The sequence below is a fragment of the Moschus berezovskii genome, chromosome 4 (genome assembly GCF_049115385.1).
Source record: "Moschus berezovskii isolate FMDL1 chromosome 4, NW_MosBer_1.0, whole genome shotgun sequence".
Taxonomy (NCBI): Eukaryota; Metazoa; Chordata; class Mammalia; order Artiodactyla; family Moschidae; genus Moschus; species Moschus berezovskii.
Window position 1 is genome coordinate 104,002,795 of NC_142463.1, and position 14,082 is coordinate 104,016,876.

Sequence of the window (14,082 nt, forward strand, 5' to 3'; positions counted from 1 at the left end):
CCTTCCAAGAAGCAAGCGTCTTTTAATTTCATGGCTGCAGTCAACTTTCCACAGTGATTTTGGAGCCCCCCAAAATAAAATCTGTCATTGCTTCCACTTTTCCCCCTTCTGTTTGCCACGGAGGGTGGAAAACAGAGATGGTTAGAAGGGGACTGTGTATGTGCACAAAGCCTACAGGCTTTGTGGAGTCAGAAAACCTGGATTCTAACCTAGTTAACCAGTAACTTGCTGTGTTAACTTGGGCAAGTCAGTTGATGTGTCATGCCCTGTTCCTCATTTTCCAAGTAGGAATAATATTTATTCCTCATTTCCAAGTGGAAATAATATTTATACCTCACAAGGTGGCACTAAAGATTTAAAGAAACTATATATGAGAGCATTTTGAAAGGACACATTTCTATATCAGTCTAAAATAGAGGAATAAATTAGTATGGTAAATGAGAAGAAGTTAAGAGGAATATTGTTGGATTCAGGAGAACGGAGGAGCTGGAAAAAAAAAAAAAAAGAGAGAAGACCCCTCCTTCATTTGACAGATACCAGAAAAAGCCAAGACCACTTCACTCCTCAATTTGGCCAACATTTTTTTTTTTTTTTTAAATCTTGAGACATTTCTGAAAAAGAGGTTCTTCCTTTCTTCTGCTCTCTGTGCCAGGGATTTTTATTCATTTGGAAGTTTCTGTGTGCCTGCCATATGCTAGGCAGTGTGTTCGTTAGCTCATTATTATTTAGTAATTAGCCCTAGAGGTCAATACTGTATTTTGAAAGGACTTTCATGGGTCATCTCATGTATTCCCCTATCTTTCCTATTGGTGGAACTGGCAGTCAATTCCTACAGAGGAACTGAGGCCCAAAGAACTGAGGTCAAACCAGTGATGAAACCAGTACCCAAACTAGGTTTCCTCTCTCCTCTTCCCATTAAATGTGTACTGAGGGGAAAAAGGAAGTCACCAAGATGTGTGGGCTCCGAGGCAGATTCGGCTTAGGAGTGATCAGCAGTTTCCTCCAGCCAGGGCCTCCTCTGGGCATCGTGGCAGACAGGGTGGAATTTTTACATGTCAGTGCATTAGGGAGACACACCAGATAGCAGGATGTTTAAGCCGTACCTGGTGCTTATATTTACAGCCACTTTGTCTAACAGATCAGGGCTTTGGAGACAAGAATTCTATTCCTTCCAGCACTTACAATGTGTCTGCAAATTCTGTATGTCACTTTTCTCTCGATGCAACGGAGATCATAATATCTACCTCATACACAGGGTTGTTCTCCCGAGGCTCAAATCAGGCCTAATGATTTGTAAACTGGAAGAAATGTGTATTAAGTTCTCTTCCGCGGAGAGCCCCTACACATCGGTACCCTCCGAAGCATAAAACTTTTCCCCAACAGTTGACCTGCCCAGACCACTACTCCACCACCTAGGGCGTGTGAATTCCGGATGCCTCCCATCTCACGCTCTTGTTTTCGTTCGGGGTGTGGAAGGGAGAAGATCTCGATCTAGGTCATCGCCGGTCTTTATGAACCTGCCTGTCTCTCCATCACCCGCTCCATCGGCCCCTTGCCGGCCGTCTCGGCAGGTCGGCCCGGGCGGTCTTCTCAGGCTCCACCTCTCGCTCCGGCCGTCCGTGCGAGTCTGGGTCCCCCCGCCGCCCCAGACGCCGCTCCCCGGCGGGGTGTAGGTCTGTCTTCTTCACCCTCAGTGAGTCAGAAACAAAGGAGGGTGTGGGGGGAGCGCACTCTCTCCGGCTCGGCGATTCGCCCTTTATTCTGAACTCGCAACGTCAGCGGGCGGGTGGATGGAGCTGCGGGGCGCGGGCTGGGCCGCCCACATCGCGCCGGGCCGGGGGAGCGGCCGCGCCGGGCCGGGCTGGCGGGCTGCGGGGGCGCGCTCGGGGGACCGGGCCGCGTGGGCGCCGGGATGGAGGGCGCCGAGGGGCGGGGAGCAGGCGTGCGTGTGTGTGCGAGCGCGAGGGAGGCCGGCCTTTAGTGTAACCGGAGCTACAAAGAAGGGGAGCGTCCGGGAGAGGGAGGGAGGAGCGGCGGCGGCGCCGGGGGCCTCTGCGCACCCTCCCCGTGGGCAGGAGCCCCCTCGAAGCGGCCTCGGCCCCCAACGCGGGGCCGCCCCTCGGCGCCCGCCCGGCAGCCCGGAATGATGAAGAAGAACAATTCCGCCAAGAGGGTGAGTCCGTCCGCCCGCCCCGTGGCCGCCGCTGACTTTGTGCCCCGAGGACCCCGGCCCCGTCGGGCCCGCGGGCGGCCGGCTTGGGGGCCGGGGCCACGCCGCGCCGGCCCCCTGCTTCCAGCCCGGCCCGGCCGCCGGCCCCCTTGGCTGCGGCCTCGGCGCGCCGGGCCCGCGACGAGGTACCGCGGGGGCTTTTGTTTGTTTACTTGGGCCGGGGGTTAACTTGGCTGAGTTTCTGCCCCGACCCCCGGCCTCGCCTTCCCCGGGCGGTGGGCGGCCGCTGGCACCAAGCTCTGCAGCGGCGAGAAGACAATGAGAAATAAAATGCCGTAAAGCCGGCGCGGCGGGGAGGGGGCTGGGGCGGGGGCCCGGCGAGCCCCGGAGGCCACCCCTCGGCTCCAGCCCGGCCCCCACCCCGGGCACGGGCAGTTCCAGCTGTTTATTGGAAGCAGGGGGAGGGGAGCGGTGGGGACGCGAGTCCCTTGGAGTGAAAGGCTTCGAGGAAGTGGGGAGCGAACGCGGGGCTCCCCGACTCCGGCTGCGGCGGGGCGGACGCGGGGAAGGGGCCGGGGAGTCGGGAGGGCGCGGGGGACGGAACGCGGGGAGGAGAAGGCTGCCACCACCTCACCGTGCGCTTCTCATCTGACTCGCGGGTCAGGGGCCTCAGGATGGAAACCATCAGTGTGCACCGCCTGAGAAGGTCGGCTGGGTCCGGAAATTCTGCGGGAAAGGGATTTTCAGGGAGATTTGGAAAAACCGCTACGTGGTGCTGAAAGGGGACCAGCTCTACATCTCTGAAAAGGAGGTAGGTGCCCTTGCCGCTAACTACCCAGTTTTCTCATAGTCCTGACCTGGTCTTTCCGAAGGGGTCTTATATGTACTTCTTGTCTCCCCCTTATCTCACTCCTCATTTTGTTCCCAAAGCGAGTTCATTGGTCCAGTTGGCCTCTACCCCATCTTACCTGCAGAGAAAGGTCGCCCTTCAGTGAGAAGACCCGAGTTAGAATTAGAAGTTGCATCTCATTTAAAGATTTCCCTTTGATAATACCTTTCTGATAACCATGATAATGTCCCCAAAACTCTTAAGTGTCTCCTACTGTCCCCTACCCTATCCTGGCCTCGAGCTGACCGTAGGATTCTTTTTTCTTTGCTGTTGCTGCTGAAACACCCTGTTCAGCTTCTTCTTCCCTCCTCCTTGCCCCCCAGCCCAGCTAGCCTCCCCTTTCCTGTCTCTCACAGAGACATATGCAAGTCATATCAGCAGTACAGCTGCTCCAAATCACAGAAAACACACATACAGTCCAGAGGCAGTCTCACATGACCTCAGGTAGAGTATTTGTAAGTGGCAGTTATTTCTCTTGAAGCCAGTGTCCTTAATTAACATGTTCTCTGTTCCCCACCCCCACTCCACTTAAAAACAAAGAAGCAAGGAACTCATCCTCCGTTCCTTCCTACCAAGCACTTGTCCCCCAGTTATATCAGAAGGGAGAGTGGAGTTTTGAACCCCTGCATGTCTCTGTGTCTTTGGGCCTATAGTTAAAATGAAAACAGTCCACGTTGGGTCAGAACCTGAGCCCACATATTGAATCCAAACTTTTCTCTGTTTTATTACTAATTCTTGGGCTCAATAACACATAGGAATGTGGAGAAACTGAAATTGCCCCTCCGTGGGTTAGAAGTCATTCCAGTCCCTATCTCTGCGACTGTGTCAGCATTGCCTAGGAGACTGTCCTGAGTTCCCCTGGTAGGATGGCCCTCCCGTGCCTGGTGAGGGTGAGTTCCCTCACCAAGGGCTAACTGGGAAGTCCTCCCTGAGTTCTAACCTCTTCTGCTTTCTGCTTAGACTATATTTAGGTAAATAAATCCTTTTATGGTATTGAAACAAGACACACACACAGTCCTGGAGAAAGTATTCATCTTGAACAGAACATCTACCGAAGCAGCTAAGAAAGAACTAAGCTATGCCAGGGCCCAAGAGATCCCTCTTAAGGGTATTTAAACCTTGCTGTTTACACTAAGCTGAGAACTTGGTGTTGGAGTGAGGTGAGAAAACACTTTGACAGGAGAATTTATCTTTAAGGGTCACCTCTACCCAACCCCAAATCCTACCCAAGTTTCTTTTTTTCACAATTTGCTGACTTTCTAGTTTTTTTTTTCTTTTTTAAAGCAAGTGTCCAAGTGTATCTCCTGTCTTCCCTGAACTTCATAATGGCAGGAAACTCTAGTGAGCAATCAGGGAGAACTTCCCACACGTCAGTGGGGAAAAAGATCAGGGAAAGGGTAGAAGGAACAAGATTTTTTTTTTTTCTCATTTGTACCAATCTAAAAAACAGTCTGGGGATGAAAGAGTGTGACGGACCCTTATTTGTGGAGGAAGGGGTACTGAGACAGGGGAAAGAATGGAATGACCTCAGCCTAGGATGTCTGGTGTCCTGTGAGTCAGGAACATCTGACCAGTCATGGGGCCAGTTGCCCACTGCAGAGGAAGGCATAGGAAGAGGAACAAGCCTATTGGTATTACTCTTCTTTAGAGCCAGTTTCCATGCTTCAGAGGCCTAAGCTAAAGGTGAAACTGATCAAGGATGGGGGCTGTATCCTGTCCCCTTCCTGAAAGCTCCAGAGCCGATAGAATTAAGAATTTTTTAAAATGTACTATGATATCTGTAATTTACATGTTAATGCAAGGAAATCCCTAACCCTCTGTCCTAGAATTTGCACCAGTCTTTTTCCTGCAACTGCCTCGACCAAAGAAATCATTCTGTATTTGTTGTTAATAACTGTTCTTCTCATTCTCAGTCAAAGGGCACTTTTTGACTATGGGGCTGATGTATAGGAACAGAAACTAGACCTTCGGGAGACCTCATGGTAGAGGAAATTGAGTTCAGGGCATCTTTTTTGGCAAGCATGGGGAAAATTCCTTTCTGTGGCCTAAGGACAAAGAATCAGGGGAAAGAAAGGGTTGACCTTGGTGGGTGGTAATTATAAATGACTGTATGAATTAGATGGGGGGAAAAAATACAGTGGGGAACTAGGGTCCTGGAGCTGTCCATCTTCCCTGGGCACTGGAATACGTGTCTCACTGCTTGTCTTACCCCGTCTCCTACCCCTGCCCTATGTAGGGCTGACCTCTGTCAGTGTCTCCTGCTCCCCTGAGCTGCTTATCAATGTCCAAGCCAGAATACCTCCCTTCCCTTCCCCTCCCCTAAGGAAAACAGAAACAAGTAACTCTCTTCCCCTGGCTACATACACACACCCAGCACTTTCCTCTCCAAGATTTCTGGCCTCTGCTGATAGTCTCAGCTCTGCGGAGGGAGGGGGAGAGGAGCGATGCCCCACCCTGCATCCATGCTCCCCTGTTTCTGGGAATTGTTCTGGATACCCATTACCAGCATCTTGTCCACTTCCACCCACAATCCTTCAAGGCCCCTGTCACTTCCTAGCCAAAGCCAGGATAGGGGAGAGGCTGGAGGAGCCACAACCTGTTGAAACAAAGAAAGGTGGGTGTATGAGAGGCCATTCACCTGAATGGGCCTGTGTCCCCTGGGTCCAGCAGCAAGTCAGAAGGATGGGCAGATGAAAGAACAGAGACGGATTGGGGGATGGAAGAGAGAACCAGGCAGACAGATGAAGTCACCTCCACGCTCACATTTCCTATGTCAGAATTTGTGAAGTGGGGACTCTTTTGTGAAATAATTCCAGTCAGGGAGGATAGATGCCATCCAAGGAACATATGACACTACTTCTGCCTGTTTAGTTTTAACAAGTGCTGGTGGTTGTCATCTCTCATCCCAGGAAGACATGAACAGGCTCATTCCCCAGGGTCTTCCAATCTCAGATGCAAGTAGCAGAGGGTGAAAGGATTTTCTAATCACCAACTCCTCCGTCTGGACCAGTGACAAAGTCTTCTCTCCTCTTGTAAGCCAGATCACAACTTCAGAGGGCCAGAGCCATGGGAACACCTCAGGGGAGAAGAGAAAAAATCCCTGAGGGGTTTAAAACGGACCTTGGCAGAAATTTAGTGAAATTTGCTTTGTGGCGCTCCCTTTGTGGGGTCAGAGGATATAGACAGAGTTATGATCTTTCATTAGACATTCAGCAAGAGAGTTAAGAGCCAAATGATGGATAAAGCTGCTAAGGCTGGAGCCGGTTACAGGATAGATTCTACAAGCAGGAAGGGCTCAGTTTAGACACAAGAAAGAACTTCCTGATCGTAATGGCTCAAACTGGAATCATAGGAAGAGTTAGCAGAACACTCTTTTCAAGTAGTCCTCCAGGGAGAGTATAAACGTATCTTTGCCTAGAGCACAGTAGATGACTTTAGTGGCTTCTCAAGCCTGCAAGAGCTACATTGGGTTGTCATGGTACCTTGGAAGGAATAAGGTGGGGTAGGAACTACAGGTGTATTTTTCACCCTATCTGAACAAACCGAACACAGGGGTGGCTGTCCCTGTGGTGCTAAAGCTCCTGAAATGAAAGAGATAGATGAGTCTCATCATAATAGAATATATTTAAGGAAAGAGCTAAATGAGGGTAAGAAAATATCAACATATACATAAGAAAGGGGAGGCTGGAGGTGGCCCTCCATTCTCTCCAGACATCCCCTAATGCTGGCTCTGCCTTTACCTTCTCTGGACAATCAAGGGCCATCCAGGTCTGCTTACTTCGGAATGGTAGGATTAAAGTATGAGCCCTGTAACGGTGTCCTTTGAAGGACAAAGTAGGAGTCATAATGAAGAGACCTACGGGGTTCTGGAAAGAGTAGCTTGGCTGAGGGGAGTTGGGAAAGGAGTTTAAATGGAAACCCATGCAAGGAATCAGGACTTGGGGTCCCCCCCAACTATCAGGCCTCTATGAGCCTTGGGTAGGCCAGCCCTTTCCTATCCTGTCATCCCTCCCTTCTCAGGCTTCTTCTGGTTCTTAAGACGGGTCTAAACTAACAATTTGGGAGAATGGACTAAGTAATTTTAATCCTCATCACTTCACCTCCCATCCTCCCCTAGGTAAAAGATGAGAAAAACATTCAAGAGGTGTTTGACCTGAGTGACTATGAGAAGTGTGAAGAGCTCCGGAAATCCAAGAGCAGGAGCAAGAAGAATCATAGCAAGTTCACTCTTGCCCACTCCAAACAGCCCGGGAACACGGTATGCTCCTGCTGCCACCTTGGCCCTAGAACATGGACCGGGTCAGGGGTGTGGAGGCCAGAGGAGAACACCTTCCCCTTTGGGATCTCTCTCAGTTCTCTGACTCAGAGGCCCTGAATTTCTGCTCTCCCACCAGCTTTTATTATTTAATCTGAGGATATGGTGGCCATTTCCTTCCTTCCAGGCAAGCCAGCCTTTAAACTGTCCAGCTACAAAAATTCTCTCTCGGTCTCTGTCGGATACACACACACACACACACACACACACACACACACACACACCCCTCTCTTGGGAAGCAGCCACTTTTCCCTGTTCCGTGGTAGGGAATCTGAATCTAATTTCTCTTGTCTGAGGGAACCCAGGGAAGCCATTCCTGTCACATTCTATTGCTTCAGACATTTAAAGATCTTTAGTACCTGTCCTTCACCAAACCTCTTCTAATTATCTCTGCTGCTGCTGCTGCTAAGTCGCATCAGTCGTGTCCGACTCTGTGCGACCCCATAGATGGCAGCCCAACAGGCTCCTCTGTCCCTGGGATTCTCCAGGCAAGAATACTGGAGTGGGTTGCCATTTCCTAGTGCTGTATTAATATCCAGTACCCTTCTGAGCTCCTCGGTCATTTTTAAAACAGCCTCCAAGCAAGGGCATTTTGCAGAAATAGAGGCTGATTTCCTTAAGTTACAGGTGACTCCAGAAGTAGAATCTCTTTCCTTCCAAGAGCTGGGTCTAAGAGAATGAAGTTTAACTTCTCATTTCTTCACTGTCAAGGTTAGGCCAACTCTATAAAAACCCTGACTGAAATGTGAATCTTCTCACAGGCACCTAACCTGATCTTCCTGGCAGTGAGTCCGGAAGAGAAGGAATCATGGATCAATGCCCTCAACTCCGCCATCACCCGAGCCAAGAACCGCGTCTTGGATGAGGTTAGGGGGGCTAATTGTGGGGAGGTGAACACTGAGGCACAGGGAGCTGGGTGACTCATTAAAGAGGGAAGAGGATGGTGCAGGCCCCATTTACTAGCTCCCCACCAGCTCTGCTGCTTTATCTCCCTTTTGAAAGCCCTGTTCTCCTAGCTTCTAAGTCTTTTCTGCCAGCTCCTGTTTCCCCGCTTTCCGATGCATGAGCGAGCCTAAGAAGCCCCTTCATGTCCCATAAATCCCTTGCCCTTGGATTTGCTCAGGAGCAGTTCCTGAGCTGGGGGTTATTTCCCAGTCCAGGCATGTTCAGGCCTCGGGGGAAGCTGGTCTGGGACTCAGAGTCTCTGAATAGCACCCATGACTCACAGTGCATCTCTTCAGGTCACCGTTGAGGAGGACAGCTATCTCGCCCACCCTACTCGAGACAGGGCAAAAATCCAGCACTCCCGCCGCCCTCCGACTCGGGGACACCTAATGGCTGTGGTATGTAAGACTGTAAGAAAGTAAAAATTGCTGAAGGGCTAACTCCATGTCAGTTCATCTCAGATGGGACTGTATCTTAGCCAACCAGAGGCATTTGTGTACCAAGGTCAAAAGCTAGGAAAGTCCCTTCACCCTGTTCCCTTTCTCGATTCCTCCAAACCAAATATATTTAGTACCTACTGTGAATTTGAAAGATGTGCCCTCAACAGGGGCTTCCAGTTGGTCCTAGTGGTAAGAAACCCGCCTGCCAATGCAGGAGATGCAGGTTCAATCCCTGGGTCTGGAAGATCCCCTGGAGGGAGGGTATGACAACCCACTCCAGTATTCTTGCCTGGAGAATCCTATGGACAGAGGAGCCTGAAGGGCTACAGTCCATGGGGTCACAAAGAGTCAAGACATGACTGAAACGACTTAGCACACACGGATGCCTTAGTAGATTTAGCATCCTTTGAGGAAAATGAGATACACCCACAAGCAAAGTGAGAAATAGAAGAGATGAATACTATGAAGCAGTGTAAGCTGCTGTCCAGTGGCTAACTATCCTGACAGGTGAGCATTATGTATTGCAGGCATTTAGAGGAGCAAGGATTTTCTTTCACTTGTCCGAACTCAAAGTCTCTAGGGAATGAGGCACTCAGGTATAGTAGAAAGAGTGAGGGCTTTGCAGTCAGACAAAACTGGGTTGGTATCAGCTTTGCTGAAGCTGCCCACCTCCAGCTGAAATCGTGCCCATGTGAAGGGCTGCTATGAGGAATGATTGAAATAACATGTGTATCAATACATGTGAGGTGTTGAATAATTTAAGTGTTACTTTTTTATCTTTTAAAAAATTACAGTATTTTACCCTGTAAAAAATTACAGGAATTTTCTGGAAATAGAACAAGTTTTATTTAAAGGCAAGGGGTTCTGAGGTCCAAATAGCAGAGGGGGTTGAGGGGTGTGGCTCAGAGGATACAGAAGAAAGGAACAGTTACCCTGCCAGGCCAGGCATCCTGTGTGTGTCAGGCCCAGTTGATGCTGAGAGTCCACAACACAGAAGGAAAAGACACTGTTCAGGAAGCTCGTGGTAAAGTGGAAAATAAGGGAAACAAGCAAGAGAAATTGCTTTAAATCACAGAAAAGTGAAAGAGTTAAGTTTAAATCACCATCAAAGGAATAAGAAAGACCAAACAAAGTCAGAGGGCTCTGTCATGAGTGGGGGCTTCTCATTCAGGGAAGGCACGTGGAGGAGGGAAATGACTCCAGCTTGCTTCTCTTTCAGGCAGTCGGTCCTGAAATGCCCATGGATGACAGTCTACCCCCTTCCTTCCCGCTCTCTCCCTCCCCAGGCTTCAACCTCTACCTCGGATGGGATGCTGACCTTGGATCTGATCCAGGAGGAAGACCCTTCCCCTGAGGAGCCCACCTCCTGTGCTGAGAGCTTCCGGGTCGACCTGGATAAGTCTGTGGCCCAGCTAGCAGGCAGCCGGCGGAGAGCAGACTCAGACCGTATCCAGCCCTCCTCAGACCGGGCAAGCGGCCTTCCCCGACTTTGGGAAAAGCCAGACAAGGGGGCCACCTACACCCCACAGGCACCCAAGAAGTTGACCGCCACAGAAAAAAGCCGTTGTGCCTCCCTGGAGGAGATCTTGTCTCAGCGGGACACTGCGCCAGCCCACACCCTCCAACGACGGGCTGAGGACCCCCCAACCCCCATCCCACCCCCCCCGGGGCAGCTGTCCCGGATCCAGGACCTGGTAGCCAGGAAACTGGAGAAGACTCAGGAGCTGCTGGCAGAGGTTCAGGGACTGGGAGACGGGAAACGAAAGGCCAAGGACCCCCCTCGATCTCCTCCCGATTCTGAGTCAGAGCAGCTGCTGCTGGAGACGGAGCGGCTGCTGGGAGAGGCATCATCGAATTGGAGCCAGGCGAAGAGGGTGCTGCAGGAGGTCAGGGAGCTGAGGGACCTGTACAGACAGATGGACCTGCAGACCCCTGACTCCCACCTCAGACAGACCACCCAGCACAGTCAGTACCGGAAAAGCCTGATGTGAAGGCCGGTGCCAGAGTCTAGAACTCGTGGGGGTGGACAGATTCTTATCTCCAAGTGTTGCAGGATAAAAGCTTTTTTATTTACCTCAGTCAAAAAAGAAAACAAAAACACAATCAAATTCGTTGCTCTTGCTGCTACCTGACCCTCCTACAGCCCTTATTTCCCAACCTCCTTTCCTTCTTTCCCCGCTGTCTGTCTCTGAGCCCTAAACTGCCTCAGGTGTGAGGAGCAGGTGACCCCTACAGCAATATTAAGAAGCTTTCACCTGGATGAAGAGAGGGTTATGAAGGCTCAGTTTGACCATCTGACCCACACACACCCTCTGAGGTGTGGTGAGGAATAACCTGCTGCTCCCAACCATGTGTTTGGGCTCCTAAGTTTAGAGGGGCAGGGGAGGGGCCTTCTCTGTCGTCCCATTCCAAGTTTTCAATCTGAGGGTGAAATTTCAGCTGCTCAACTCTAGAGATGTGGGAGCCAGTGCCACCTGTCCACGCACACAGAAGTGAAGTTTATCCCAGCCCCAAGGAAGATTTGTGCAATTAAAATCCTCCCTGACCCTGGCCCCCACCAGGCACTGGCTTCTCCTGCGTAGCAGTCTCTGATTGAGATCAAGCTGCCCAGCTTTCTTAATGTGAGGTCTTTCTTCCCTTCATCTCTCACACCCTTCCCGATCCAGAAAAACAACCCTGGACGGAGGGGACGGGTTTGGATTTGGTTGGGGGCACCTAGCACAGGAGAACCAGGGAGAGTCAACCCAACAGAAAACCAAACTAAAAAAGAAACTGACTTGTGATGCATAGGATGAAGGGGAAAACCAAATATGTGCCCGGGTTCCTCTTTTCGGCCAAGCTTGGGTTTCCTGTAGCCTCTCCCTCTCCTTCCTCAAACCTCGCTTCCAATATTAATCAAGCCCCAGCTTTAGAAAAACATCTTTATGCTCACACCACCATCCTCCCGACCACCTTTGGAGTCGCCAGGCTCCCCTGCATCCTTGGCTGTGGGGAGCCTTTTTGATTGCTTCTTTCCTCTGAAGTTTCTAAGATCAAGTTAATAACAGTGATAGTGTCAAGAGATGAGTCATAAAGGCAAGATATGAATGACTATTGGAAAGAAGGGGACAGATAGCCCCCTGAATCAAAGGGTTAAAAAAAACCTTTGAAATACAGTTGACACTTGAAAAATCCAAAGGTTAATCCACCTTCTAACTTAACCGCCATACCCGTGGTTCCTCTGCATCTGAGGATTCAAGCAACTACAGGCTGTGCTGTAGTATTTATTGAAAAATACCTGCAGGTAAGTGGACCTGTGCAGTTCAAACTTGGGTTGTTCAAGGGTCAACTGCAGACCGCTTGTTAGCTTCTTTATCCTCTTCCCTAGATTTCCTCTAACCTCCAGGAGCCAAAACCTGGAGCTCCCCTAAGGGTGAGAGGGAGGAAGGGGAGAAAATGGGAACAAACTAGACATCTTGGCCACAAGACTGTCCTCATGTGACACTCAGGAGGATGGGTAAGAGGGAAACAAAATCCTTTGGGCAAGACCCTCAATTGCCATTCTTGTGCTCTGACTACTCCATAACCCACCGTAAGCAAGATGGTGGAATCTAAGTTGAACATCTGTAGGAAAGAGATTCTCACACTCTTTTGGTCCCCACCACCCTCAGTCATGAAGATTTTTCCTAGATCTATCCTGTCGTTGCATAATTAGGTGTATCTTTGAGTGAGGAGAGTATGCCAGGGTGCCACCTACATGTTACTCCCAGAGTCTCCTGGGGTAGGAGGTGAGGAACCTGGGTCTCCAGACTTCTCTCCTCCAAACAAGCTTTACTCACCTAAACAGTCAGCAGATATACCCGTTGTCACAGTCTGGGTTAAAATGGTATTTACTTCCTTTATATAAGTCTGCATCTTCCTATAAATTTATTTTACCAGCATTTTCCCTTTTTTTAATCTTTGTTGCTCCCACATAATGAAGAAAAAGACAAAAGAGTGACATATATATCCCAACATGCCAATTATCTGTTGTCTCCCAGGGGAGCTTGAGGATCAAGGGAGACAGTGGAGAGGAGGAGGATGGTGAGGAGGAGCATAAAAGAAAGACCAGGGACCCCAGGAAACTAAGAACTGGGCACGGGACTCCTGGGCTCTTCAGGCCCCAAAACCAGGCCACAAGGTGGTAGTAAAATGAGGCCAGCTTTGGAACCAGACAGATCTGGGTTCAAATTCTGACTTTTTAGTTATGAGGCCCTGGGCAAGGCACAAGCTTTCCAAGTGTCAGTTTTCTCATCTGCAAAATGGAAGCGTAAAGATGTATGTCAAATGCCTGCTGTCTGGTAAATAGCAGCTGTGGCAGCTGCTGCTGTGATTGGTTTGACTCAGTGTCTTGTTAACCGCAGCTCAGCTGGTGGGAGTGCAGTCTAAATGAGGCTTAGAGGAGGAGCTTACTGTCGCTGCACCCTGGTTCACAGGCTGGCCCAGTTCGTGGACTGTGCCCATAGCGTTTCTTCAAGGAGAGAATGCCAGGTACTGTGCTAGAGGCTACAGATAGAACGGTGGGGTGAGGAGAGCTTGAGCTCCTGTCTTCAGAAATTTCAGAGCTTAGCACAAAGCCAGGCTTCCCGCTAGAAAAACATCTTAGAGTATACCCTGTTGGTGGGCTGCTCCTGTGATGTCAGTTAACAAAGCAGGAGCAGGAGCGCCGTGGCTGAAGGATGATGGTGCTGGAACTCTAGCTTTCCCCTCCTCCCAGGCCCCTCTTCCCTCGCTCCATCACTCCAGTTTCTTTACCTGCAATATTTCCCCTACGTCTTCCCAGTCACGTGGTTTGGGGTAAATGGGTGGGTTGAGTAGTGGATATGGGGCAACCTGCTTACAACAGAGTTGCTGACATTTTTCAGGACGTGTGTTTTTCTTCCTCCTTCCCTCTCTTCCAGCATCTTTGTTATATTCTTTTCTTCCACAAATGAACTGGAAAAGAGAGAATCTTTTGGGAGGCACCAGGCAAGGAGATGAGGCGATCCAGGACAGAGTTGAAACGGGGTGAGGGACAGAGGCAGGTAAAGAACTAAATGCCGTTTCCTGTTTCAGTGACGTTTTCCTCAACTTTTCCTGTTCTTCTCCCATTAAATTGTTAAGTAGAGGTTTGGGGAACAGAACTGCAGTCCTGATCTGCCTCCATTAGGAAGAATATCTGAGGTGTTGACCTGGAAAGCTGATGAATTTGCATGTTATTTCCACAGCAGAGCTGTAGGTTGTTTAGGGCAAAAAGAAAAGGCCGGGGGTGGGGTGGGGGGTGGATAGCAAATTTCTCTACTCCGGCTCCAGCCTTCACAAGCCA

General features: G+C 50.2%; 1 protein-coding gene across 5 annotated transcripts; it reads left to right on the plus strand.

The window, feature by feature from the left end:
• Positions 1–1,557: 1,557 nt before the first annotated feature.
• Positions 1,558–12,679, plus strand: PLEKHO1 (pleckstrin homology domain containing O1). Of its 5 annotated transcripts, none has more exons than XM_088835719.1 (6): positions 1,558–1,693; positions 2,835–2,981; positions 7,177–7,317; positions 8,136–8,240; positions 8,616–8,717; positions 10,046–12,679. In XM_088835719.1, the coding sequence occupies exons 5-6, from the start codon at positions 8,709–8,711 to the stop codon at positions 10,748–10,750; spliced, it is 714 nt and encodes a 237-aa protein (XP_088691845.1). In that variant the 5' UTR covers positions 1,558–1,693; positions 2,835–2,981; positions 7,177–7,317; positions 8,136–8,240; positions 8,616–8,708; the 3' UTR covers positions 10,751–12,679. The 5 variants fall into 5 exon arrangements, with proteins under 5 accessions (XP_088691845.1, XP_088691849.1, XP_055258848.1 ...); XM_088835723.1 differs by lacking the exon at positions 1,558–1,693 and adding an exon at positions 1,817–2,173 and having other exon boundaries at positions 9,979–10,262; XM_055402873.2 differs by lacking the exon at positions 1,558–1,693 and adding an exon at positions 1,821–2,173.
• The last annotated feature ends 1,403 nt before the right edge of the window (positions 12,680–14,082 follow it).

Coding starts and splice junctions, on each gene's coding strand:
- PLEKHO1 (XM_055402873.2), top strand. CDS start 2,144: ATGATGAAGAAGAACAATTCCGCCAAGAGG. Junction 7,318..8,135: donor CCAAACAGCCCGGGAACACG/GTATGCTCCTGC, acceptor ATCTTCTCACAG/GCACCTAACCTGATCTTCCT. Junction 8,241..8,615: donor AGAACCGCGTCTTGGATGAG/GTTAGGGGGGCT, acceptor GCATCTCTTCAG/GTCACCGTTGAGGAGGACAG.